The sequence below is a fragment of the Mobula birostris genome, chromosome 29 (genome assembly GCF_030028105.1).
Source record: "Mobula birostris isolate sMobBir1 chromosome 29, sMobBir1.hap1, whole genome shotgun sequence".
In the NCBI taxonomy this organism is placed as follows: Eukaryota; Metazoa; Chordata; class Chondrichthyes; order Myliobatiformes; family Myliobatidae; genus Mobula; species Mobula birostris.
The window spans coordinates 27,323,120-27,349,749 of NC_092398.1; the positions used below are offsets into that span (position 1 = coordinate 27,323,120).

Sequence of the window (26,630 nt, forward strand, 5' to 3'; positions counted from 1 at the left end):
GTCTCTTGGTGGCCTCCCTCACTAGTCCCCTTCTTGCACGGTCACTCAGTTTTTGAGGATGGCCTGCTCTGGGCAGATTTACACCTGTGCCATATTCTTTCCATTTCTTGATGATGGACTTAACTGTACTCCAAGGGATATTCAGTGACTTGGAAATTTTCTTATATCCATCTCCTGACTTGTGCTTTTCAACAACTTTTCGTGGAGTTGCTTAGAGTGTTCTTCTGTCTTCATGGTGTAGCTTTTGCCAGGATACTGACTCACAGCAGTTGGACCTTCCAGATACAGGTGTATTTTTATTACGATCAGTTGAAATGCCTGGACTGCACATAGGTCTCCAAAAAAAAAATCTTCATTTAACTAACTATGTGACTTGTAAAACCAATTGGCTGCACCAGTGATGATTTGGTGTGTCATATTAAAGGGGGGAGGGTGAATATTTATGCAATCAATTATTTTGTTTTATATTTGTAATTAATTTAGATCACTTCGTAGAGATCTGTTTTCACTTTGACACAAAAGTCTTTTTCTGTTGATCAGTGTCAAAAAAGCCAAGTTAAATTCACTGTAATTCAATGTTGTAGAACAATAAAACATGAAAACTTTCGGGGGAGGAGGAGCAGGTGAATACCTTTTATGGTCTTTGAATCTTTGAATCCAGTACACAAGTTGTTTTTTCTTAAAATATATAATTTCCTGCGTGGGTTAGTTGTGATTCGATTTGAGTCACAGTGGAACAACACACATCTCCATCCTCTCCTTATTTGCCCTTGAAACAGCAATATTAGTGAGTCTGAAGTTTCTGTTAATATTGGTCAACATTTAGCAGATATATTTTGAAGCAAGTGCTATGATTACTATTTATCATTATTAAGTTAACGTTGTACCATCAGTCCACTGCTGTTTTGAGGCCCTCGGTTGGAGTTGCGTTCTCGCTGTCTACGTTGTTATGCAAGCCAGGGCAGTACCACATGGAGAGCAAGTTGTTGCCCATGCAGGAGGCTCCCCCTCTCTACAGCCGATACCTCCAGAGGAACGCCAGAGAGAGATGCAATTTCACACCAGAGGTGTCGCAGGAGTTGCCAATGGGCATTTAATTCTACGTAGGACTGCCTTAGGGACTCCAGCCCCGGATTTTGCCTCAGGGTTTGCTCCCGAAGCCTTCCCCATGAGTGGATGTAGCCACAAGGCAGCAGAGGTTTAAGATCAGAGTTTTCCCTCTCCCAGGTAAGCTGCCAACCATGGCTGACAAGCCCCACCTGCCCAAAGTGACTGGTTTTAAGGCACCAGTAACCCGCTTTTGCCCCTCCTCCTGTAAGTAGAAACAGTTCCACCAGGCTTAGTCGCTGTGTGTCCGTCCATCATTGACGCCGATGAGGACCTTGACACCATAATGATGGTGTCGAGACTAGTGCTTGATTTGGATTTAAGTGAGGGAGAGTTGCGCAGCGTCAGCCTCACTCCCTCTTCTCGATTCCCATCTGGATCCAGCGGCAAGACAGAGTCTTGACGGCTGGAGATGGGACTAGGCACAGAGGATGACCAGGATGTCTTCTGCGTCTTGTCCTGCTCTACGCGTTCCACGACACTTGCAGAGACTGCCTTCTTGACCGTTGGACCTTCCATCGGTCTTGTCCACTCAATCCACTGGAGTCTGTCTTCACATGCTGGGATAGACAACTCCCTATCTCACTGAGGGTTTGAGACCCTTCGGCTACCCTCACCTGGTTTAGCTGGCTTGTCAAAGCCGTTGCCCGGGGTGTGGCCACTGTCGCATGCAAACAGCTACAGGGAGCCACAGGTGAGAGCTGAGTGCCAGATGGGGACCAAAGGTGGACAAACTGCCTTGAAAAGGATGCGACATGTTCCCCCACCAGAGGTGCTACCCCTCCCTGACACCACATACTGGAAGTATGTAATACATAGTAGCTAAGCCACATGTGAAGGCCAGGAGCTGGACTTGGTTGTCAGAGGCTATTTGAGAGCACCATTGGAAGCATTTAATAGGTAGTGGGAGCTTATCCCCACAATCACCCCCCGGTTTACGGAACTACTCTTGTTTACATGGCCTTGCCTGTTTGTTTGTTTATTGAGATACGATGTGGAACTGGCCCTTCCAGCCCTTCAAATCACACTGCACAGCAATCCCCCAGTTTAATCCTAATCTAATCACAGGATAATTTACAATGACCTACGAACTAGTACATCTTCAAACTGTGAGAATAAACCGCTAACAGGGAGAATGTACAAACTCCTTACAGACCACAGTGGGAATCAAACCCAAGTCATTGTTATGGTAAAGTGTTGTGCTAACTACTATGTTATCGTTATGGAGTGTTGCCTATCTGAAGCGCTTTAGTTCACACTGATTGTGAGAATAGACGAGAGCATTAGTATAGTCAGGTGTGAGGCAATTCTGTATTGGGTTGACTTAACTTCCTGCAATTTCACAAGTCAACAGTCTCATTAAAAACCCTGAAGGAAGCTTCTGTCTCTGGTGACCTTTGAGAAGTTGTTTAACTCAGAACATAGCTGTGTACATATGTACTGTGAGAGCAGCAGGTCAATGCTTCTAGACCTGTTCTATCACATTCCTTAAACCCTTTAGGGCCACTGCCGCCCATGCGGCCCCCTTGGGAGGTGCACAACAACAATAATTGAGGGGCTTCCTCACCCAACATGGCCCCTTCCTCCCCACTTGCAGAAGAACCCCTATGTTGTCCCAGGAATGTTTTGTGAGGTATCAATGAATTAATATGGCAATGTAATATTGCAGCTCTATAAGACCCAGGTTAGATCACACTTAGAACATAGAACATAGAATAGTACAACACAGTACAGGCCCTTCAGCCCACAATGTTGTGCCGACCCTCAAACCCTGCCTCCCATATAAGCCCCCACCTTAGATTCCTCCATATACCTGTCTAGTAGTCTCTTAAACTTCACTAGTGTATCTGCCTCCACCACTGACTCAGGCAGTGCAGTCCACGCACCAACCACTCTCTGAGTAAAAAACCTTCCTCTAATATCCCCCTTGAACTTCCCACCCCTTACCTTAAAGCCATGTCCTCATGTATTGAGCAGTGGTGCCCTGGGGAAGAGGCGCTGGCTGTCCACTCTATCTATTCCTCTTATTATCTTGTACACCTCTATCATGTCTCCTCTCATCCTCCTTCTCTTCAAAGAGTAAAGCCCTAGCTCCCTTAATCTCTGATCATAATGCATACTTTCCAAACCAGGCAGCATCCTGGTAAATCTCCTCTGTACCCTTTCCAATGCTTCCACATCCTTCCTATAGTGAGGTGACCAGAACTGGACACAGTACTCCAAGTGTGACCTAACCAGAGCTTTATAGAGCTGCATCATTACATCGCGACTCTTAAACTCTATCCCTCGACTTATGAAAGCTAACACCCCATAAGCTTTCTTAACTACCCTATCCACCTGTGAGGCAACTTTCAGGGATCTGTGGACATGTACCCCAAGATCCCTCTGCTCCTCCACACTACCAAGTATCCTGCCATTTACTTTGTACTCTGCCTTGGAGTTTGTCCTTCCAAAGTGCACCACCTCACACTTCTCCGGGTTGAACTCCATCTGCCACTTCTCAGCCCACTTCTGCATCCTACCAATGTCTCTCTGCAATCTTTGACAATCCTCTACACTATTTACAACACCACCAACCTTTGTGTCGTCTGCAAACTTGCCAACCCACCCTTCTACCCCCACATCCAGGTCGTTAATAAAAATCACGAAAAGTAGAGATCCCAGAACAGATCCTTGTGGGACACCACTAGTCACAATCTTCCAATCTGAATGTACTCCCTCCGCCACCACCCTCTGCCTTCTGCAGGCAAGCCAATTCTGAATCCACCTGGCCAAACTTCCCTGGATCCCATGCCTTCTAACTTTCTGAATAAGCCTACAGTGTAGAACCTTGTCAAATGCCTTACTAAAATCCATGTAGATCACATCCACTGCACTACCCTCATCTATATGCCTGGTCACCTCCTCAAAGAACTCTATCAGGCTTGTTAGACACGATCTGCCCTTCACAAAGCCATGCTGACTGTCCCTGATCAGACCATGATTCTCTAAATGCCTATAGATCCTATCTCTAAGAATCTTTTCCAACAGCTTTCCCACCACAGACGTAAGGCTCACTTGGAGTATTGTGTTCAGTTCTGGTCACCTCATTAAAGGAAGGATGTGGGAGAGACAGTGCAGAGGATGCTGCCTGGATTAGAGAGCATGTCGTATGAGGAAAGGTTGTGCGAGCCAGGGCTTTTCTCTTTGGAGAAGAGGAAGATGACAGGTGACATGATAGAGGTGCACAAAATGTTAAGAGGCATGATAGTGTGGACAGTCAGAGTCTTTTCCCCAGGGCAGGATAGCTAAAACAAGGGGGCATAATTTTAAGGTGACTGGAGGAGTATTGGGGGAGGGTGTCAGAGGTGATTTTTTTTTAAAACCACAGTGAGCTTGGGTGTGTGGAGCATGCTGCCAGGGGTGGCGGGAGAAGCAGATGCATTATACAGGGCGACATGGTAGTGTAGCAGCTAGCCGTAAAATTGGGGTTTGATTCCCACTGGTCTCCCAAGCGCTGGCTTGGCCGGGTGTCTGTCAGGGGCAAGTCTGCCTGCTTCCTCCAAAATCGGCGCGGACTCAAGATTTGCCTCTTGTTCTCATGAATGAGAAATTGTTTAACATCAGCCACCCTGCAAGGTGGTTGGAGGAAATGGGTCAGCAGGGTGGAAAGGGCTGGGTCGTTTCTGATTATCTTACGCACTATCTTCTGCCTTATCAGAATGCTATAGGCAACTGACTCACTATGCAGCCCTTCAAGTTTTCCAAAGTAGAAAGCAAATTATTATCAAAGTACATATATGTCACCATATACAACCCTGAGATTCATTGCAGGCATACTCGGTCAATCCAACAAAATCAATGAAAGACCTCAGCAACAGGGTGAGCAACCAGTGTGCAAATACAAAAAAAAAAGAAAAAAAAACCAATAATAAATAAATAAATAAGCAATAAATAGTGAGACCATCAGATGAAGACTTCTTGAAAGTGAGTCCATAGGTTGTGGGATTAGTTCAGTGACGGGCAAGTGAAGCTGAATGAAGTTAGCCCCTCTGGTTCAGGACCCTGAGAATTAATAACAAACCGGTACGTCACTGAAATGTGGGAGGAAACCGGAGCAGCCGGAGGGAACCCACGCGGTCACGGGGAGAACGTACAAACTCCTCGCAGACAGCAGCTGGATCACTGGCGTTGTAAAGCGTCACATTAACTACTGCGTTGCCCTGCTGAACAACCAGCACACCCAAGGATGTGCTGGGAGAAGCCGGCAAGTGTCGCCACACAAATCGACATAGCACGCCCACACTGTTCAGTGCAACAACGCAAACAGCAACAACAAACCAATCCCCTTTCCCATCCCTGCCACCCACCCACTCACACACAGAGACCCTTCTTCCGGACTGGAAAGGAGTGTGGAAGAGGCCAGAATAAAAAGGTGCTGGGGATGGGAGGGAGGACATCTAGAAGATGATAGGTTAAGGAGGGAGTTAGTTGCGTTAGCAAGGATGTGTTGGGGGCAGCCTGCAAGTCACCTTCTACCAGTCTTCATCTCACGTTCTCGATATTATTGCAGTCTTTCACTGATTCAATTACGGTTATTGGATTTATTGAGTCTACCTGCAAGCAAACAAATCTCAGTGTTGTATATGACGACACATTTGTTTGTACATTCGTTATATCCCGTATTGTATGATGTGGACGACCATGGTGACCGTGATCGTTCTTGGGAAGTTTTTCTACAGGAGTGGTTTGCCATTGTCTTCTTCTGGGCAGAGATGCATCTCCACCCCGCCACTCGTATGTATTTTGTTAATAAATTTGCTTTGAAGTGTTGCTACAAATTTCGGTGCCCACAATGCTTGACACAACAAGTAACAAAACAAAAAGCCCCTTTCCTTGCTCAGACCTGACAACACACACAGACAATCCTCCAACTCCAGCACAGGATTCGGGGCCTCCAATCTCTGGTGTTCTGCAGGGGTTAGTGTTGAGACGTACCTGAGGCTGCTTAACAAGATAAGAGCCTATGCTATTACAGGAAAGATCCTAGCACGGACAGAATATTGGCTGACTGGCAAGAGTGGAAATAAAGGGAGCCTTTTCTGGTTGGTTGCTGGTGACTACTGGTGTTCCAAAGGGGTTGTTGTTGAGACCGATTCTTTTTACATTGATATTTTTGTCAATGACTTGGATGATGGAATTGATGGCTTTGTGGTCATGTTTGCAGACGATACGAAGATGGTTCGAAGGCATGAAGCGCTGATGAAACAGGGAGACTGCACAATGTCTACGACAGATTGAGATAATGGGTAAGGAAGTGGCAGATGGAATACAGTGTTGGGAAGTGCACGGTCATGCACTTTGGCAGAAAGAATAAAAGCACTGACTCTTTTCTAAATGAGGTGCAAAGGAACTTGGGAGTCCTTGTGCAGGACTCCTTAAAGGTTAACTTACAGGTTAAGCCAGTGGTGAGGAAGGCAAAGGCAATGTTAGCATTCATTTCGAGAAGACTAGAATATAAAAGCAAAGATGTAATGCTGAGGTTGTATAAGGCACTGGTGAGGCCTCACTTGGGCTACTTTGGGCTACTTTGGGCCCCTTATTTAAGAAAGGATGTGCTGATATTGGGGAGGGTTCAGAGGAGGTTCACAAGAATGTTTCTGGAAATTAAAGGCTTATCATATGAGAAGCGATCGATGGTTCTGGGCCTTTATTTGCTGGAAATTAGAAGAATGAGGGGAAATCTCATTGAAACCTATCGAATATTGAAAGGTCCACATCAGAAGTCCCCAACCTGGAGCAAATGGACCCCTCGGTTAATGGTAGTGGTCCATGGCATAGAAAGGTCGGGAACCCCTGGTCTAGATAAAGTGGATGTGGAGAGGAAGTTTCTTACGGCGGGGGAGTCTAGGACTGAAGGGCACGGCCTCAGAATAGAGGGATTCCATTTAGAATGGAGATGAGGAGGAACTTCTCTAGCCAGCAAGTGGTGGATCTGTGGAATGCATTACCACAGACAAATGTGGAGGCTGAGTCATTGGGGTGTATTTAACGCAGAGGTTGAAATGTTCTTGGTAAGTCAGGGCATGTAAGTTTAGAAGGAGAAGGCAGGAGAATAGCGTTGAGAGAGAAATGGATCAGCCATGAAGAAATGGTGGGGCAGACTCGTTCGGCTGAATGGCCTATGCCCCTACATCTTGTGGTCTTCCGATCAATCTCGAGGTTTCAATCTTCAGTACTGACCCCAACAGCGTGGTTGGAGGCCTATCTGTGTGTGTGAGAGTGGGTGGAAGGGCTGGGAAGGGGGCTTGTTGTCTTATTTTGTTGTTTTCACTACTTGTGTTGCTCTGTGTAATACGGTGGGCATGCTATTCTGCCGCCAGAACACATTGCCAGTACATGCGGGCTATGCCCAGCACAAACTTCAGGTTAACGAAAATAACCCATTTAACTGTATGTTTTCATACACACTCAGGGTCCATTTTGTTAGGTACACCTGCTCATTAATGTAAATACAAATGGGGTGGTAAATTGGATTAGTAAGTATGCAGATGATACTAAGGTAGGTGGAGTTGTGGATAATGAAGTAGGTTTTCAAAGCTTGCAGAGAGATTTAGGCCAGTTGGAAGGGTGGGCTGAAAGATGGCAGATGGAGTTTAATGGTGATAAACGTGAGGTGCCACATTTTCGTAGGGCTAATCAAAATAGGACATACATGGCAAATGGTAGGGCATTGAAGAATGCAGTAGAACAGAGGGATCTAGGGATAATGGTGCATAGTTCCCTAAAGGTGGAATCTCATGTGGATAGGGTGGTGAAGAAAGGTTTTGGTAAGCTGGCCTTTATAAATCAGAGCATTGAGTATAGGAGTTGGGATGTAATGCTGAAATTGTACAAGGCATTGATGAGGACAAATTTGGAGTATTGTGTACAGTTTTAGTCACAGAATTATAGGAAAGATGTCAACAAAATAGAGAGAGTACAGAGAAGATTTTCTAGAATGTTACCTGGGTTTCAGCACCTAAGTTACAGAGAAAGGTTGAACAAGTTGGGTCTTTATTCTTTGGAGCGTAGAAGGTTGAGGGGGGACTTGATAGAGGTGTTTAAAATTATGAGAGGGATAGATAGAGTTGACATGGATAGGCTTTTTCCATTGAGAGTGGGGGAGATTCAAACAAGAGGACATGAGTTGAGAGTTAAGGGGCAAAGGTTTAGGGGTGACATGACGGGGAACTTCTTTACTCAGAGAGTGGTAGCTGTGTGGAACGAGCTTCCAGCAGAAGTGGTTGAGGCAGGTTCGATGTTGTCATTTAAAGTTAAATTGGACAGCTATATGGACAGGAAAGGAATGGAGGGTTATGGGCTGAGTGCGGGTCGGTGGGACTAGGTGAGAGTAAGAGTTCAGCATGAACTAGAAGAGTTGAGATGGTCTGTTTCCATGCTGTAATTGTTATATGGTTATGGTTATATCTAATCAGCCAGCTAATCATGTGGCAGCATCTCAATGCGTAAAAGCATGCAGACATGGATCAAGAGTTCAGTTGTTGTTCAGACCAAACATCAGAATGGGGAAGAAATGTGATCTAAATGACTTTGACTGGGGAATGATTGTTGGTGCCAGATGGGGTGGTTTGAGTATCTCAGAAACTGCTGATCTCCCGGGATTTTCAAGCATAACAGTCTCTAAAGTTTACAGAGAATGGTGCGATAAACCAAAACAAAAACATCCAGTGAGCAGTAGTTCTGTAGGGGAAATGCCTTGTTAAATGAGATAGATCAGAGAAGAATGACTAGACTGGTTCAAGCTGACAGGAAGGTGATAGAATCTTAATAACCACACGTTACAACCGTGGTGGGCAGAAGAGCATCTCTGAATGTACAACATGTCAAATGGGCAAGAGCAGTAGAAGACCACGAACATACACTCAGCAACACTCATAAAATACTAGAGGAACTCAGCAAGCCAGGCATCATCTATGGAAAAGAGTAAACAGTCGACGTTTTGTGTCGAGACCTTTCATCAGGACGCTCAGTGGCCACTTTATTAGGTACGGGTGAAACCAAATAAAAAGGCCACTGAGATCAGCACCACGGTCAGACGGTCAGCAAAAGAAACGACCACAGAAAGCATCCGATCTCCACGCATCACGGTTTGGTACGTTCACTGCTCAGGCCATGACTGCGGAGAGTTGTGGACAGAGCTCACTCAGAACGTCACAGCAACCAGTCCCCCGCCAACCGCCATGGACATTCTCTCGTCTCCACCCACCCATCCGGCAGAAGATGCAAAAACCTGAAAGCATGTCCCATCAGGCTCAATGACAGCTTCTATCCCACTGTTGTCAGCTCTTGAACGGACCTCTTGTACGATAAGACGGACTCTCGACCTCACAATCTATTGATCTTGCACCTTATTGTCTACCTGCACTGCACTTTTTTTTTGTCACTGTTACACTTTATTCTGCATTCTGTTCAACACAGACAAAGTGTTGGAGGAACTTGGAAGGCCAGGCAAAAAAACACGAGGGTCCTGCCAAAGGGTCTCGGTCCAAAATGTCGACTGTACTTTCTTCCATAGATGCTGCCTGGCCTGCTGAGTTCCTCCAGCATTTTGCCTGTGTTGCTCGGATTTCCAGCATCTACAGATTTTCTCTTGTTCTGCATTCTGTTACTGTTTTACCTCAACGCACTGTTGTCATGATCTGTGTGAACCGTACACAAGACAAGTCTTTTCTCAGAGACGGAGCGTGGAACAGGACCTTCGAGCCACACCTCACAGCAACCCACCAGTTTAATCCTAGCCTAATCATGGGACAATTTACAATGACCAATTAACCTACAAACCAGTGTGTCTTTGCACTCAGGGAGGAAATAGGAACAGGAGGAGGAAACCCACGTGCATACAGGGAGGAATATGCATGGACACTTGCTTACAGAGTACACCAGAGCTGTAACAGAGTTGTGCTAACTGCTACACCTCCGTGGCACCCCCTTCCCTGTACCTCAGTACATGTGACAATGATCAAACAAATTACCAATTAGGCTAATTTACATGGGATTGCAACTCACAGGAGAGGATGATGTCTCTAGCTCGCAGCAGGTTGAGGCTGGTCAGGATATGAAGCAGCTGGCCCACAGTCCCGTTTCGGCTTATCCAGTACCACATGACGTTCTGCGTCCGACCCAGGTCCCCCCGGTTCTCCAGAAGCCGTAGGTCAGTCATGTCGCTGACGATGCAGGAAGCTGAAAGATTAAATGAACAGCCCTTGTAGAACACGGCCACAGAACGGGCAACCGCCCTCCCACTGGTGCCAGACAGGCACGTTGCTATATGAGACCATAAGACAAAGGAGCAGAAGTCGGCTATTCGGCCCATCGAGTCTGCTCCGCCATTTTATCATGAGCTGATCCATTCTCCCATTTAGTCCCACTCCCCTGCCTTCTCACCATATCCTTTGATGCCCTGGCTACGCAGATACTTATCAATCTCTGCCTTAAATACACCCAATGACTTGGCCTCCACTGCTGCCCGTGGCAACAAATTCCATAGATTTACCACCCTCTGACTAAAAAAATTTCTTCGCATTTCTGTTCTGAATGGGCGCCCTTCAATCCTTAAGTCATGCCCTCTTATACTAGACTCCCCCATCATGGGAAACAACTTTGCCACATCCACTCTGTCCATGCCTTTCAACATTCGAAATGTTTCTATGAGGTCCCCCCTCATTCTTCTAAACTCCAAGAAATACAGTCCAAGAGCGGACAAACGTTTCTCATATGTTAACCCTCTCATTCCCGGAACCATTCTAGTGAATCTTCTCTGTACCCTCTCCAACGTCAGCACGTCCTTTCTTAAATACGGAGACCAAAACTGCCCACAGTACTCCAGGTGAGGTCTCACCAGCGCCTTACGCTTAGCAGTGGGAAGGGGGATGGATTGAAGTAAGTTTTCTCAGTGGGCTAAAGTTGGAGCTCCAACCTGATGGCATGACTGTCAATTTCTCCTTCCAGTGAACAAATTCCTCCCCTCCCTTCTTCCTCTAGTCCCCAATTTGACCTTTCAGCTTTTACTTCTTGCCACCTGCCTATCACTTCCCCCTGGATCCCCTCCTCCTTCCCTCTCTCCCACGGCCCACTCTCCTCTCCTATCATTTTTCCTCTTCTCCTTCACTCGAACTTTCCCACCCACCTGGCTTCACCTATCACCTCTTTCTCCTCCCCCCACCTTTTTATTCTGTTATCTTCCCCCTTCTCTCTCAGTCCCGAAGAAGGGCTCCGGCCCGAAATGTCGACCGTTTACTTTTTTCCATAGAGACGGGCTAAGTTCCTCCAGTGTTTGGTATGGACGGGCACAATAGTTGGCACTGATACGGTGAGCCAGTGGGACTGTTTCTCTGCGGTATGATGGTGCTGCAAACACCCAACAGAAAACATGCAGGCATACAGTGCAGCTCTGTACAATCACCTCTGACTACCGAGAAGTTTAATCTAATCTGAGCAATCTCAGAATTATCACTGATATATGTCATGGAACTTGTGGCAGCAGTACTACGCATAGAAATTAATATCAATTGCGAAAAGAAGATATTAAAAAATAAATACCAAGTGCAAAGAGAGAGCAAAATACTGAGAGGGTGTTCATGCGTTCACACACTGATCAGAAATCTGATGACGGAGGGCAAGAAGCTGTTCCTGAATCATTGAGTGTGCATCTTCAGGCTCCTGTACCACCTTCCTGATGATATCGACAAAAAGAGGGCATGTCCTGGGTGATGGGGGTCCTTAATGATAGATGCCACCTTTTTGATGGTTGGGATCTCTTTTTCTCTGTCACGCCTTCCTCTCTGGTCTCCCCACACTCATCCACCACCGGTCTCCCTGACTAATCAAGAACCCATCAACCTCTGCTTCAATTATACCCACTAACATGGCCTCACCTGCCAATTGTGCCATGGACTAGTGATATCCAAATCATTTACAAAAGTTATGAGTAACCAAGGTCCCAACACTGAGCCTGGGGAAGCCCACTGGTCATGGACTGCTATTCAGAGAATGGACCTTCAGCCGTCACCCTCGGCTTCTTATAATTGAGCTAATTCTGAATCTACCTCAGCAGCTCCCTCTCAATCTCACGTGACCTGACCTTCCAGACCACCCTGCTAAGCAGGACCTTGTCAAAGCACCTACTAAAATCCAAGTAAGATTATTATCAAATTACATACAAGACCATAAGCTATAGGAGCAGAAGTAGACCATTTGGTCCATCAAGTCTGTTCTGTCATTTCATCATGACTGATCCATTATTCCTCTCAGCCTCAATGTCCTGCCTTACCCCCTCTGTATCCCTTCATGGCCCTGACTGATCAAGAATCTATCAACCTTTCCCTTAAATATACACTTAAGACTTGGCCTCCGCAGCTGCCATTGGCAATGAATTCCACAGATTCGCTACTCTCTGACTAAAGAAATTCCTCCTCATCTCGTTCTAAAAGGATGCCCCTCTATTCTGAGGCTGCGTCCTCTGGTCTTGCATTCTCCCACATCCACTCTATCAAGGCCTTTCACAATTAAATAGGTTTCAATGAGGTCACCCCTCATTCTTTTGAATTCTAGTGAATACAGGCCCAGAGCCATCAAACAGTCTGCTACTCCCAGAATTATTTTTGTGAACCTCCTTTGAACCCTCTCCAGTTTCAGCACATCCTTTCTAAGATAAGGGCCCCCGAACTGCTCACAATACTCCAAGTGAAGCCTCACCAGTACTTTATAAAGTCTCAACATTACATCTTTGCTTTTGTATTCCAGTCCTCTTGAAATGAATGCTAACATTGCCTTTGCCTTCCTCGCCACAGACTCAACCTGCAAATTAACCTTTAGGGAATTCTGCACAAGAACTCCCAAATCCCTTTGTACCTCAGATTTTTGAATTTTCTCTCCATTTAGAAAACAGTCAACCCTTTAATTTCTCCTACCAAAGTGCATGACCATACACTTCCTGACACTGTATTCGATCTGCCACTTCTTTGCCCATTCTCCTAACCTGTCTAAATTCTTCTGTAGCCTCTCTGTTTCCTCAAAACTACCTGTACCCCTACCTATCTCCGTATCATCTGCACACTTTGCAACAATGCCATCAATTCCATCATCCAAATCATTGGCATATAACATAAAAAGAATTGGTTCCAACACAGTCCCCTGTGGAACACCACTAGTCATCAGCAGCCAACCAGAAAAGGCTCCCATTATTCCCACTCTTTGCCTGCTTCCAATCAGCCACTGTTTCATCCATGCTAGAATCTTTCCTGTAATGCCATGAGCTTTTAACTTGATAAGCAGCCTCATGTGTGGCACCTTGTCAAAGGCCTTCTGAAAAATCCAAGTAGAACATCATCCAAATCACCTTTGTCTATCCTGTTTGTTACTTCTTCAAAGAATTCCAACAGATTTGTCAGGCAAAATTTTCCCTTGGGGAAACCATGCTGAGTACGGCTTATTTTATCATGTGCCTCCAATTACCCTGAGACCTCACTCTTAATAATCGATTCCAACAACTGAGGTCAGATTAACTGGTCTATAATTTCCTTTCTTCTTCCTCTCTCCCTTCTTGAAGAGTGGAGTGACATTTGCAATTTTCCAGTCTTCAGGAACCATTCCAGAATCTAGTAATTCTTGAAAGACTATTACTAATGCCTCCACAATCTCTTCAGCCTCCTCTTTCAGAACCCCTGGGTATACACCATTTGGTCCAGGTGACTTATCTACCTTCAGATGTTTCTACTTCCCAAGAACCTACTCCCTAGTAATGGTAACTTCACATACCTTATGACCCCTGACACTTGGAATTTCTAGTGTCTTCTACAATGAAGACTGATGTAAAATATCTATTCAGTTTGTCTGCCATTTCCCTGTCCCCCATTACTACCTCTCCAGCATTGTTTTGCAGCAGCCTGATATCCACTCTCACCTCTCTTTTACACTTTATGTATCTGGAGAAACTTTTGGTATCCTCTTTAATACTATTGGCTAGATTACTTTCAGATTCCACCTTTAGCTTAATAACCTTTTTAGTTGCTTTCTGTTGGTTTTTAAAAGCTTCTCAATCCTCTAACTTCCCACTAATTTTTGCTCTATTATATACCCTCTTTTTGGTTTTTATGTTGAATCTGACTTCCCTAGTTGGCCATGGTTGTGTCATCTTGCCTTTAGAACTTCTTCCTCTTTGGAATGTACATATCCTGTGCCTTGCAAATAGCTTTCAGAAATTCTATTCTCTGCCATCATCTCTGCCAGTGTTCTTTCCCAAACAATTCTGGATAACTCCTCTCTCAGGCCTCTGTAATTCCCTTTACTCCACTCAAATACTGATACATCTGACTTCAGCTTCTCCTGCTCAGATTTCAGGGTGAAGTCGATCGTCAGGGTTCTTTTACCTTAAGCTCTCTAATCAATTCCAGTTCATTGCACAACACCCAATCCAGAGTAGCTGATCTCCTCCTGGGCTCAAACAGTTGCTGCTCTAAAAAGCCATTTTGCAGGGATTCTAGAAATTCCACCCTTGAATTCCTGCACCAACCTGATTTTCCCAAAATCTACCTGAATATTGATATCTGCCATGACTATTGTACTTTGACCTTTCGGTAACCATTTTCTATCTCCCCTTGTAACTTGTGGACCACATCCTTACTACTGTTGGGGGTTCTGCATATAACTCCCATCAGGGTCTTTTTACCCTTGCAGTTCCTTAGCTCTATCCACAATGAGTCAACACCTTTCAACCCTGTGTCAACTCTTTCTAATGATTTAATTTCATTCTTTTTAACTAACAGAGCCACACAACTCACCCCTCCCCCCGACTTCCTGTCGACACAGTGTGTATCCTTGGACATTAAGCTCCCAGCTATAATTCTTTCAGTGATGCCTACAGCAACATACTTGCCAATCTGTAATTGTGCTACAAGTTCATTGACCCTATCCCATATACCACGTGCATTCAAATACAATACCTTCAGTCCTGTAATCACCCTTTTCGATTTGTCCACCTTTTACATTGCAACTCACCCTACTGTCTGCAATTCTTCCCTGCCATCAGTCTCTCCTTGCTAAGAGTCTCACTACTTTGCCTCTGTTTGTAAACCAACTACCTCATCTTCAGCACCATTACTCTGGTTTCTAGCCCCTGCCAAGTCACACAAACAACTCTAGCCAACCTGCCTGCAAGGATATTTGCCTCTCGCCGGTTCAGGTGTAACCTGTACTTTTTATACAGGTCATACCTTCCCCAGAAAAGATCCCAAAAGATCCATAAATTTAAACCCCTGCCACCCTGCACCAGTTCCTCAGTCATACATCCACCTGCCAAATCATCCTATTCTTAACCTCACTGGCATGTAGCACAGGCAGCAATCAATAGATTACTACCCTGGAGGTCCTGTTTCTCAGTTTTCTACCTAGCTCCCCAAAATTTTTCTACAGAACCTCCTCACCTTGTCTACCCATGTCATTGTTGCCAGTATATGCCAGGACTTCTGGCTGCTCTCCCTCACCCTTGAGAATGCCATGGACCAGATCTAAGTTATTCCTGGCACCAAGAAGGTGACGTACCATCTGAGTGGCTCTATCGCAGCCACAGAACCTCATCTCTGTTCCTCAGAGGAAAGAGTCTCTTATCAACTTTGCAGTCCACCTCGTCTCTCTACTCCACTAAGCCACAACATCAGACTCAGTGCTAGAGACCCAGTCACTGTGGCTTCCCCGTAAGGTCATCCTCCTCAATAGTATCTAAAGTTATATATTATTATTGAGGGGAACGGCCACAGATGTACTCTGCACTGGCCGTGCATTTCCCTTCTTTCTCCTGACAGTCACCCAGTTACCCGTGTCCTGCAATCTCGGGATGACTACCTCCCTGTAGCTCCTGTCTACAACCTCCTTGTTCTCCCGTATGAGTCGAAGGTCATCGAGCTGCAGCTCCAGTTCCTTAACACGTTCTCTCAGGAGCTGCAGCTCAGTGCACCTGGTTCAGATGTGTTCCGGTCTCCCAGACACACAGTACAGAACACTGCCCCTGGAGCCATTCTCACTGTACTATGCACTAATAGATCAGGAATGAACAAACAAGAACAAAGAGAGACAGTCATTTACAAGACAATCTACCTTACTCAAGCTTCATCTCGCCCAGGCCTGATGAGCCAAAGCCAATCTAAAGATTCACGCACTCCAAAGCAATGGCTGCTCTGCCTGCACCTGCGTTACTTGTATTCCCACTTTCTAATAAAATCCTCTTGCCGATTGGCTGCTCCTCAACTCAGAGAAACTGCTATGAAACTTTGCAACTTTGCAGAACACCACTGCTCAAAACCCACCAGGCAGAATACGCTCTGTCAGAAGCTCCAAGTAAATTTACTATCAAATTACATATAGGTCACCATATACTACCCTGAGATTTATTTTCTTGTGGCATTCACAGCAGAACAAAGAAATACAATAGAATCAATGAAAAATTACACGCAGAGACCGACAACCAATGTGCAAGACAGCAAACTATACAAATATAAAAAAAAATTACAATAACAAAAAATAATATTGAGAATACAAGTTGTAGAGACCTTGAATGTGTAGGTCACAGAATCAGTTCAGTGTTGAGGTGAGTGAAGTTTTCCACGTTGCTTCATGAGCCTGAAGGGTAATAACTGTTCATGAACATTGGTGGGCTAAAACCCTTGTACCTCCTTCCCAATGGCAGAAGCAGGAGGAGAGCATGGCCTGGATGGTGGGTGGCTTGAAAGCAGAGAATGACAATATCCACTGCCTTACCTTCACCTGTACCTTGATGTCCTTCTGTCTGGACTGACCTGTGAGGATTGCAAGCAAAATAACGCTTTTCACTGGACTGTAAGCTTCCAGCCATGATTCTGATCTACCAAAGTGGTGAGGGGCAATGAGCAATGGACAAAAATTTATCAGCTTTATGCGCGATATGTACATGGGCCTCTCCTGTCTGCCATAAGAGACCAGCATCTATCATCAGGGACCCCACCGTCCAAGCCATGCTCTCTTCTAGTCCCACACTAACAGCTTCAGGAACAGTTATTACCTCTCAACCAGCGTGGGTAACTTCACTCACCTCAACACTAAACTGTAAGGTATTTCGCTAACCTCTACGCTGTCCGAATTGCACCTTGTCTGTCACTGAGAGGGGAATGCAGAGGAGCTTTATGAGGATGTTGCTGGGACTTGAGCGACTGAGTCACAGAGGGAGGCCGGGCAAGTTAGGACTTCATTCCTCAGACCATCAGAGGCTGAGGAATGACCTTAGAATAGTGCTTAAAATTACAAGGATGCAGATAAGGACATCACCTCAACACTGAACTGAATCCACAACCAATAGAATCACTTTGAAGGACTCGACAACTCACATACTTGATATTACTTATTTATTTATTTGCATAATTTGTCTTCTTTTGCACATTGGTTGTTTGTCAGTCTTCGTTTATGCATAGTTTTTCATAAATTTGATTGTATTTCTTTATTTTCCCATAAATGCCTGCAAAAAAATAAATCTCCAAGCAATGTTCCCTCAGCACATTTTTTGGTACGTACTAGTTGTCACTCTCTACCTCGTTGGCATGTTGAGTATATTTCACAATCGTACACAATCACATTTCCTTTTCTGGTTTCTGATGCAAACAGTGTTGGCAACCTGGAGTTTGCAACGACTTGTCTGCAGATTTTAGAACTGGCTTATTTATACTGTTTTTACTGAAGAAATTATTCAGGGCACACACGTTGTTGTCAGTAGGCAAAAAAATTGCTCAGCACAAGATTTTTGTGCACACCGGTCATTACGTTGATCTCATGTGTATACTTTGACAATAAGTTCACTTTGAACTTTGGCACCATCAAGCATGCTGGGTTAGGTGGAAGACGTACTAATCTATTCACTTAAATAATTTCTTGGGTTAATTCAGTGAAATGATGAAACCAAACCACGGATGACATTGGGAAATGGAATGAGAACTTTGTCATGTTGTATCACACACCCCAGATGTTCAGATAATCATATTTTAATTCTAGTATGCCTCTCCCTCAGCAACAATCCAATGTCATTGCTTTTTAATTATTTAGAACATTGCACAGTACAGACCCTTCATCCGATGGTGCTGTTTAACCTACTCTAAGGTCAACCTAACCCTTCCCTCCCACATCAGCCTCCGTTTTTCTATCATCCATGTACCTATCTAAGAGTTTCTAATGCATCTGCCCCTACCACCACTCTGGCAGGGGCGTTCCACACCACCCCCCCCCCTTTCCCTGTAAAAAACTTACACTTCCCTCCAATCACCTTCAAATTATGTCCCAAGCGATAACTGGGGCATAAGGAGGATGAGAGGTGACTTGATAGAGGTGTACAAGATGATAAGAGCCCTGGATTGAGTGGACAGTCAGAGAATATTAATATGAGGGGGCATGATTTTAAGGAGGGAAGTATAGGGAGATGTCAGATATAGGTTTTTTAAAGTATACATCTATTTATTTATTTATTCTTTCTTTTTTTTTTACACAGAAAGTGGTGGGTGCATGTAACATGCTGCCGGGGTGGTGGTAGAGACAGATATGTCCCTTAGGCAGAAAACTCTTAGATAGGAACATGAATGATAGAAAAATGGGCAGCTATGTAGGAGGGAGGGCTAGACTGATCTTAGAGCTGGTTAAAACAACATCGTGGGCCAAAGTGCCGCACTGTTCTGTGTTCACTCCATCTCTCACCTCGTACACCTCTATCAAGTTACCTCTCATCCTCCTTCGCCCCGAAGAGAAAACCTCCAGCTCACTCAAGCTTTCCTCACAAAGACTCACAAATAACAGGCATCAATAAGCAATTGAAGTCTAACTGTGCAAATAAATGAAAAATAGTCCTGAGAACTTTTATCAAAGTTATCTGCGCCAATTCAGGAGCCTGCTGGCTGTCAGGTAATAACTGTTCCTGAACCAGGTGGTGTGGGCACTAACTATCCTCACAGTCTATGCCTCTTATCATCTTGTACACCTCTATCAAGTCACTCCTCATCCTCCTTCACTCCAAAGAGAAAAGCACCAGCTCATTCAAACTATCTACAGAAAATATGCTCTCCAATCCAGGAAGTTTTTTTCTGGTAAATCTCCTCTGCACCCTCTCTAAAGTTTCCACAGCCTTCCTATGACGAGGCAACCAGAACTGAACACATCTGCGGAAGGAAATGGACAGTCGGTATTTCATGTTGAGACGGTGACTGCCCATTTCCCGCCAGCGGGTAGTGCCACTGCCTCATGGCTCTCGAGGCCCAGGTCCAAATGTGGACTCTGGCATTACGCGTGGAGTTTGCACTCTCTCCCTGTGACCGTGTGGATTACTCCCAGGTGCTCCAGCGTCCACCCTCATCCCCAACACAAGCTCGTAGTTCCGTTAGCAGCTGGAAACCGGCCCTTAGAGCTTAGCGAGGGTAGAATTGGAGAGGGTGCTGTGAACGCAGGGAAAATTAAACTGAAAAGGCTACAGAGGATGTTATAAGCCAAAGGGCTTGGGTCGTCAGGAGAGACTGGATAAGTCGAGACTGTTGCCTCCCTGAAATGTAGCAAGATAGATCAGCTTCTTGTGTGGTGCTGCAGTAACATGAGAATATGACTAAAGGACTGATTGTGGACTTCCAGAAGGGGAAAACGATGGAACACACACCAATCCTCATTGAGGGATCAGAAGTGGAAAGAGTGAGCAGCTTCAAGTTCCTGGTGCCAAAATCTCAGAAGATCTATCCTGGGCCCAAACATATTGATGCTTTTCCAAAGATGACATGACAGTGGCTATATTTCATTAAAGGTGTGAGTAAATTTGGTACGTCCACCAAAGACCAGAACAAATTTCTACAGATGTACCGTCGAGAGCTGGCTGCATTACCGTCTGGTCTGGAGGAGCCACAGCACAGGATTGGAAAAAGCTGCAGAAAGTTGCAAACTCAGTCAGTTGCAAACTCGTCCCCCCGGCGTCGAGGACACCTTCAAAGGCCGTGCCTCAAGAAGGCGGCATCCATCGTGAAGGAACCCATCATCCAAGACATGGCCTCTTCTCATTCCCGCCATCAAAGGGGAGATGCAGGAGGCGAAAGACACACACTCAACATTTTAGGAACAACTTCCTCCTCTCTGCCATCTGATTTCTGAACTGTCCATGAACAATCCCTCATTATCCTTCTTTTAACACTACTTATTTCATTTTCTATTGTAACTTACGTCAATTTTTATCTCTTGTACTGTACTGATCACAGCAAAGCAACAAATTTCATGACATATATCAGTGATAATAAACCCAATTCAGATGAGGTGAATGATCACAGTCGTTCCACCAGGGTAAGAGGGAGAGAGAAGAAGGATTGAAGATGAATGTGAAGAGATAACATTTTCCACAGAGCTGCTGGTGGGTATGTGGAATGAACTACCCAAGAAAGTGGTAGAGACAAGTTCAATTTCAATAGTACACTGAGCACAGTACATACCCTTCGGCCCACGATGTTGTGCTGACCTTTTAAATTAATCCAAGATCAATTTCACCCTTCCTTCCTATATAACACTCAATTGTCCTATCTAAGAGCAGGGTCTCAGCCCAAAATGTCGACTGTCTATTCGTTTCCATGGATGCTGTCTGACCTACTGAGTTCCTACAGCATTTCGTGTCTTGTTTTGGATTTCTAGCCAGACTTTCCTGTGTTTATGAGTTTCTTAAATTCCTCTAATGTATCTGTCTCTATCACCATCCCCGGCAAGTCATTCCATGCACCCATCACTCTCTGTGTAAAAACTTACAGCTGACATTCACCACTCCCATCCCCCCACCCCCTCTACTTTCCTCCAATCACCTTAAAGTTACACCCTTCGTATTAGCCATTTCCGTCCTGGGCAAAAGTCTCTAGATGTCCACTCGATCTATGACTCTTGTCATCTTATACATCTCTTTCAAGTCACCTCTCATCCTCCTCCTCTCCAAAGAGAATATTTAAGACATTTTGACAGGAAATGATTAGGAAATGTTTTGCAGGGTTTTCCTGACTGGGGGTCCACCAGTTAATGATATTGGTCCATGACATAAAGAAGGTTGGATACCCCCTTGTTTAGAGGGATATGGGCCAACACAAGAAAAGGGGCTAGATCAAGTAAAAAGCTGGCTGGCATGGATGAATCGGGCCAAACGGCCTTTTTCCCTGCTTTATGTCAATGACTCCAATGAAAGGGGATTGGTGGAAATGGGTGTTCAACAGTTAAAGTGTTTCAGTGTTGTGTAACTGTGCTTCGTGGCACTAAGCCAGTCGAAGCCTCCCTGCAGGATGTCAATGCGCTGTTGAGAGTCGCAATCGGATGGGAGCTTTACAATAGAACGAACAATCCCTCCTGACCTCCGCTGACTGAAGAGACGCAAAAGCCCAAGTGACTTGCAGGCTGCAGGAGGAATTCAGAGGGTCGAGCAGCGTCTGTGTGGGGGTGGGAGACTGCTGCTATTTCAATCGAAACTCTGCGTCGTGTTGGAGAGTAGGGCATGGAGATGGCCAGTATCTGTAAAGCGTGCTGAACCACGAGCATGCTTGCTGGCAGCTAGCCTTTACCCCCAGAGGAGGGCCTGGCGGGTTTTAAAGTGGGAAAGACATTGCAAGGGCAAAATGGTACAAGTCGACAGGGATTTTACGAGGGGGCATGGGCTGAGAATGAGCTCCTGAATAAGACATGCATTGGAATGTCTCATGACTTTTGTAGATGCTTAGTGGAGCATATCCTGACTGGCTGTATCACAGCCTGGCAAGGAAACACCGATGCACAAGCATGGAAAAGCCTGCGAAAAGTAGCTGATATAGCCCGGTCCATCACAGGCAAAGCCCCACACACCCAGCACTGAGCACATCTACAAGAAGCACTGCCACAAGAAATGCTCTGAGAGGCTGGTCAAGGGCTACATCTACAGCTTGCTACCCCCTACAATTCACCTACCGACACAACCGATCAGCAGATGTCGCAATAGCCACAGCTCTACACAATGTCCTCACACACCTGGAGAAGAGCGATGCTTATGTGAGAATGCTGTTCTTGGACTCCAGGCCCAACAAGTAGTGCAGAGACCTCGGCCTTCACCCTGCCTTGTGATCCTAGACTTCCTGTCAGATCACCGGCAGGTGGTAAGAGTGGACTCCCTCACCCCTGCCCCTCTGACCCTCAAGGCTGTGTCCTAAGCCCTCTCTTTTACTCTCTGTATACTCATGACTATGTCGCCACCCACATCTCCAATCTGCTAATTAAATTTGCTGACGACACTATACTGATTGGCCTAATCTCAAATAATAATGAGGCAGCCTCCAGAGAGGAATTCATCACCCTGACACAGTGGTGTCAAGAAAACCACCTCTCCCTCAATGTTGCAAAATCAAAAGAACTGGTTGTGGACTACAGGAGTGGAGACAGGCTAGCTCCTATTGACATCAATGAGTCTGGGGTTGAGAGAGTGAACAGCTTTAAGTTCCTCGGCATAAACATCACCGAGGATCTCACATGGTCTGTACGTACCGGCTATGTGGTGAAAAATGCACAACAGTGCCTCTTTCACCTCAGACGGTTGAAGTAGTTTGGTGTGGGCCCTCAAACCCTAAGAACTTTCTTTAGGGGCACAATTGAGAGCATCCTGACTGGCTGCATCACTGCCTAGTACGGGAACTGTACTTCCCTCAACCACAGGACTCTGCAGAAAGTGGTGTGGACAGCCCAGCACATCTGTAGATGTGAATTTCCCACTATACAGGACACTCTCAAAGACAGGTGTATAAAAGGGGCCCGAAGGATCATTGGGGACCCGAGTCACCCCAACCACAAACTGTTCCAGCTGCTACCATCTGGGAAACGATACCACAGCATAAAAGCCAGGACTAGCAGGCTCCGGGACAGCTTCTTCCACCGGGCCGTCAGACTGATTAACTCATGCTGACACCATTGTATTTCTATGTTATACTGATTATCCTGTTGTATATAATATTTATTATAAATTACTATAAATTGCACATTGCACATTTAGACGGAGACATAACGTAAAGATCTTTACTCCTCATGTATATGAAGGATGTAAGTAATAAAGTCAATTCTATTCAGTATCCATCATCAAGGACCCCCACTATCCAAACCATGCTCTCTTCTCACTGCTGCCATCCGGGAGAAGGTACAGTATCCTCAGGTCCCACAACACCAGGTTCAGGAATAGTTATTACCCTTCGAACATCAGGCTCCTGAGCCAGTGTAAATAACTTCACCCACCTCAAAGCTGAACTGATTCCACAACCTACAGACTCACCTTCAACGACTCTACAACCCACGTTCTTATATTTTTTATTATTATTTGTTTTTTGTGTGTATTTGCACGGTTGGTCTGTAGTACATTGGTTGTTTTCTGTTGTTGTTTGGATGTTGTTTTTCAATGATTTTATCGTATTTCTTTGTTTTACTGTGAATGACTACAAGGAAAATGAATCTCAGCGTAGTATAAACAATAGGTGCAGGAGTAGGCCATTCAGCCCTTCGAGCCAGCACCGCCATTCACTGTGGTCATGGCTGATCATCCACAATCAGTACCCTTTTCCTGCCTTCTCCCCATATCCCTTCACTCCGCTATCTTTAAGAGCTCTATCTAACTCTTTCTTGAAAGAATCCAGAGAACTGGCCTCCACTGCCTTCTGAGGCAGAGCATTCCACAGAACCACAACCCTCTGTGTGAAAAAGTTTTTCCTCAACTCTCCGTTCTAAATCGTCTACCCCTTATTCTTAAACTGTGGCCTCTGGTTCTGGACTCCTCCAACATCAGGAACATGTTTCCTGCCTCTAGCGTGTCCAATCCCTTAATAATCTTATAATAATTGTAATTGGATAATAATTTCTTTGCACCTTGAGTTGTGGCTAGGCACAGCTGAATTGTCAACTATCAATTCACCACTGATACCAGAGTTGTTGATAGACATGAGATGGAGATGAGCAAGCATACAGGGGCAAGGGAGATCAGTTGGTTGAGTGATGCCACGACAAGTACCTTACATTCAGCATCAGCAAAGACCAAGGAATTGATTTTGAAGTTTAGGGGATGGCACTGTAGCATAATACTTCATAATTCTCACTGCTGTCTATAAGGAGTTTGTACGTTCTCCCCGTGACCATGTGGGTTTCCTCCGGATACTCTGGTTTCCTCCCGCAGTCCGAAGGCGTACCGGTCAGTAGGATAATTGGTCACATGGGCGTAATTGGGCCGGAAGAGCCTGTTACCGTGCCGTATCTGTCAGGAAGGAGAAGTTGGGAGAACACCCACCGGTCCGCACTGAGGGGTGAATGGTGAGCAGCGTCAAGCTGTTGGGCATCAGCCTCTCAGAGGATCTATCCAATACCCAACACGTCAACGCAATCATGAAGAAGGAACAGCAGTAGCTATACAGCAGGAGTTTGAGGAGATTTAGAATGCCACCAAGGACCTGAGAAAATTTCTTTAGGTGTACCATGGAGAGCATTCGGATGGGTTGCTTCAGCCTGGCCTGGAGGGGCCCCTGCATGGGATCACAAGAGGGTTGTAAACTCAGCCAGCTCCGTCACAGGGGCTAGCCTCTCCAGCATCAAGGACAAGGGATGCCTCAAGAAGGTGACATCCATCACTAGGGACCCCCCCTCACCCAGGGCACAGCCTCTTTACAAGGGGATGCCTTAACCAAGGCGGCATGCACCATCGAGGATCGTCACCATGCTCTTTTCTCATTACTACCAACAGCGGAGGAGATCGAGCAGAGTGAAGAGCCACAATCAATATTTTAACCTTTCCCCTCCACCCTCAGATTTCTGAAAAGATAATGAACCCATGAACACCACCTCACTACTCCCCTTTTTGTAACTTAAAGTAATTTTTTATGTCCCTAGAGCTTACAGAGAATGGTGCAAAAAAAACCAAAACACATCCAGTTATCAGCAGGCACAGAAATGCCTTGTTAATGAGAGAGGCCAGAGGAGATTGGCTAGACTGGTTCAAGTTGACTGGAAGGCAACAGCAACTCAAATAACCACACATTACAACAGTGGTGCGCAGAAGAGCATCTCTGAACACACAACACGTCAAATCTTGAAGTGGACGGGCTACAGCAGCAGAAGACTAGGATATACACTCGGGGGGTACCTATTAAAGTGGCAATTGAGTGTATAGAAAATGGACTGAACAGTCACCTCCTGAATTTTTTCCACTTCAGAGTATTGGTTAGCACAATAGACCCAAGTTCAATTCCTACCACTGTCTGTAATGAGTTTGTACGTTATCCCTGTAACCCTGTGGGTTTTCCCTGGGTGCTCCAGTTTCCTCTCTCAGTCTAAAGACGCAACAGTTGGTAGGTTATTTGGTCATTGTGAATTGTCCCGTGATTAGGTTAGGGTTAAATTGGGGGTTGCTGGAAGGTGCAGCTCGAAGGGCTGGGAGGGCCTTTAATAAATCAGTAGGATAAAAAAGGTTGTGGACATCGAGCTGCACCTGCCCACATTCACCACACGCAGGAGTTACTGCAATATCCACTCAGGAAAGAGAGCTCTCTTACACTCCCAAAGTCCAGCTATGCAGAGACTCCACACCCACCCACGGCACGTCATGCTGCTGAGCAGAATCTGGGAGCGTTGTGACACTCAGTCAGTGACTGAGGGTGGGGTGGAGAGGAGGGCTGCAGCAGACCTATGTTTTCACATCTGATTGTAAGGGAGGGTGGGGCTGGAGAAAGAGATGGGGGGGGGGTCATTGAGGAATGCAGCAGGGACACAGGCCCCACACACAAAATGCTGGAGGAACTGCGAGTGCTCCGGTTTCCTCACACAGCCCAAAGACGCAACAGTTAGTAGATTCCTCCGGCATTTTGTGTGTGTTGCTCGGATTTCCAGCATCTGCAGGGTTTCCTCCTGTTTGTGATAGGGACACAGGCCCTTCTGCACAACCACGTCTCCTGAGGAGATGCTGAGCGAGTTTGGGCCTTTCTCTTTGGAGTGAAGGTGGATGAGAGGCAACTTATTGAGGCATACAAGATTATAAGAGGCACAGATAGAGTGGGCAGCCAGAGGTCGTTTTCCCAGGCAGAAATGGCTAACGCAAGGGTCACGTGGATGAAAGAAAAATGGAGGGCTATTTAGGAGGGGAGGGTTAGATTGACCCTGGAGTAATTTAAAAGATCCTGTACTGTTCTACATTCCCTCCCATCGGGCAGAAGATGCAGAAGCCTGAAACCACGTACCACTTGGCTTAAGGATAACTTCCGTCCTACGGTTATCGGACTCCTGAACAATAAGATGAACTCTTGTCCTCACAACGTACTTCGTTGTGAACTAGTTTATGTTTACTGGCACTACACTTTTTCAGTAGCTGTTACATTTTACTCTGCATCATTATTGTTCCAAGTTGAGGGGAAATATCAGAGGTGGGTTTTCTTTATTTACACAGAGAGTGGTAACTACCTGGAAGGCACTGCCAAGGTGATGGCAGGAGC

General features: G+C 45.6%; 1 protein-coding gene across 2 annotated transcripts in view; it reads right to left on the bottom strand.

The window, feature by feature from the left end:
- The window catches only part of irak1 (interleukin-1 receptor-associated kinase 1), a 106,971-nt gene that overhangs the window by 58,801 nt on the left and 21,540 nt on the right, over window positions 1–26,630 (bottom strand). For both annotated transcript variants that reach the window (XM_072246501.1, XM_072246502.1), the window contains exon 2: window positions 10,156–10,329. In XM_072246501.1, coding sequence (XP_072102602.1) covers window positions 10,156–10,329 — 174 coding nt within the window. The remainder of the gene's footprint in view (window positions 1–10,155; window positions 10,330–26,630) is intronic.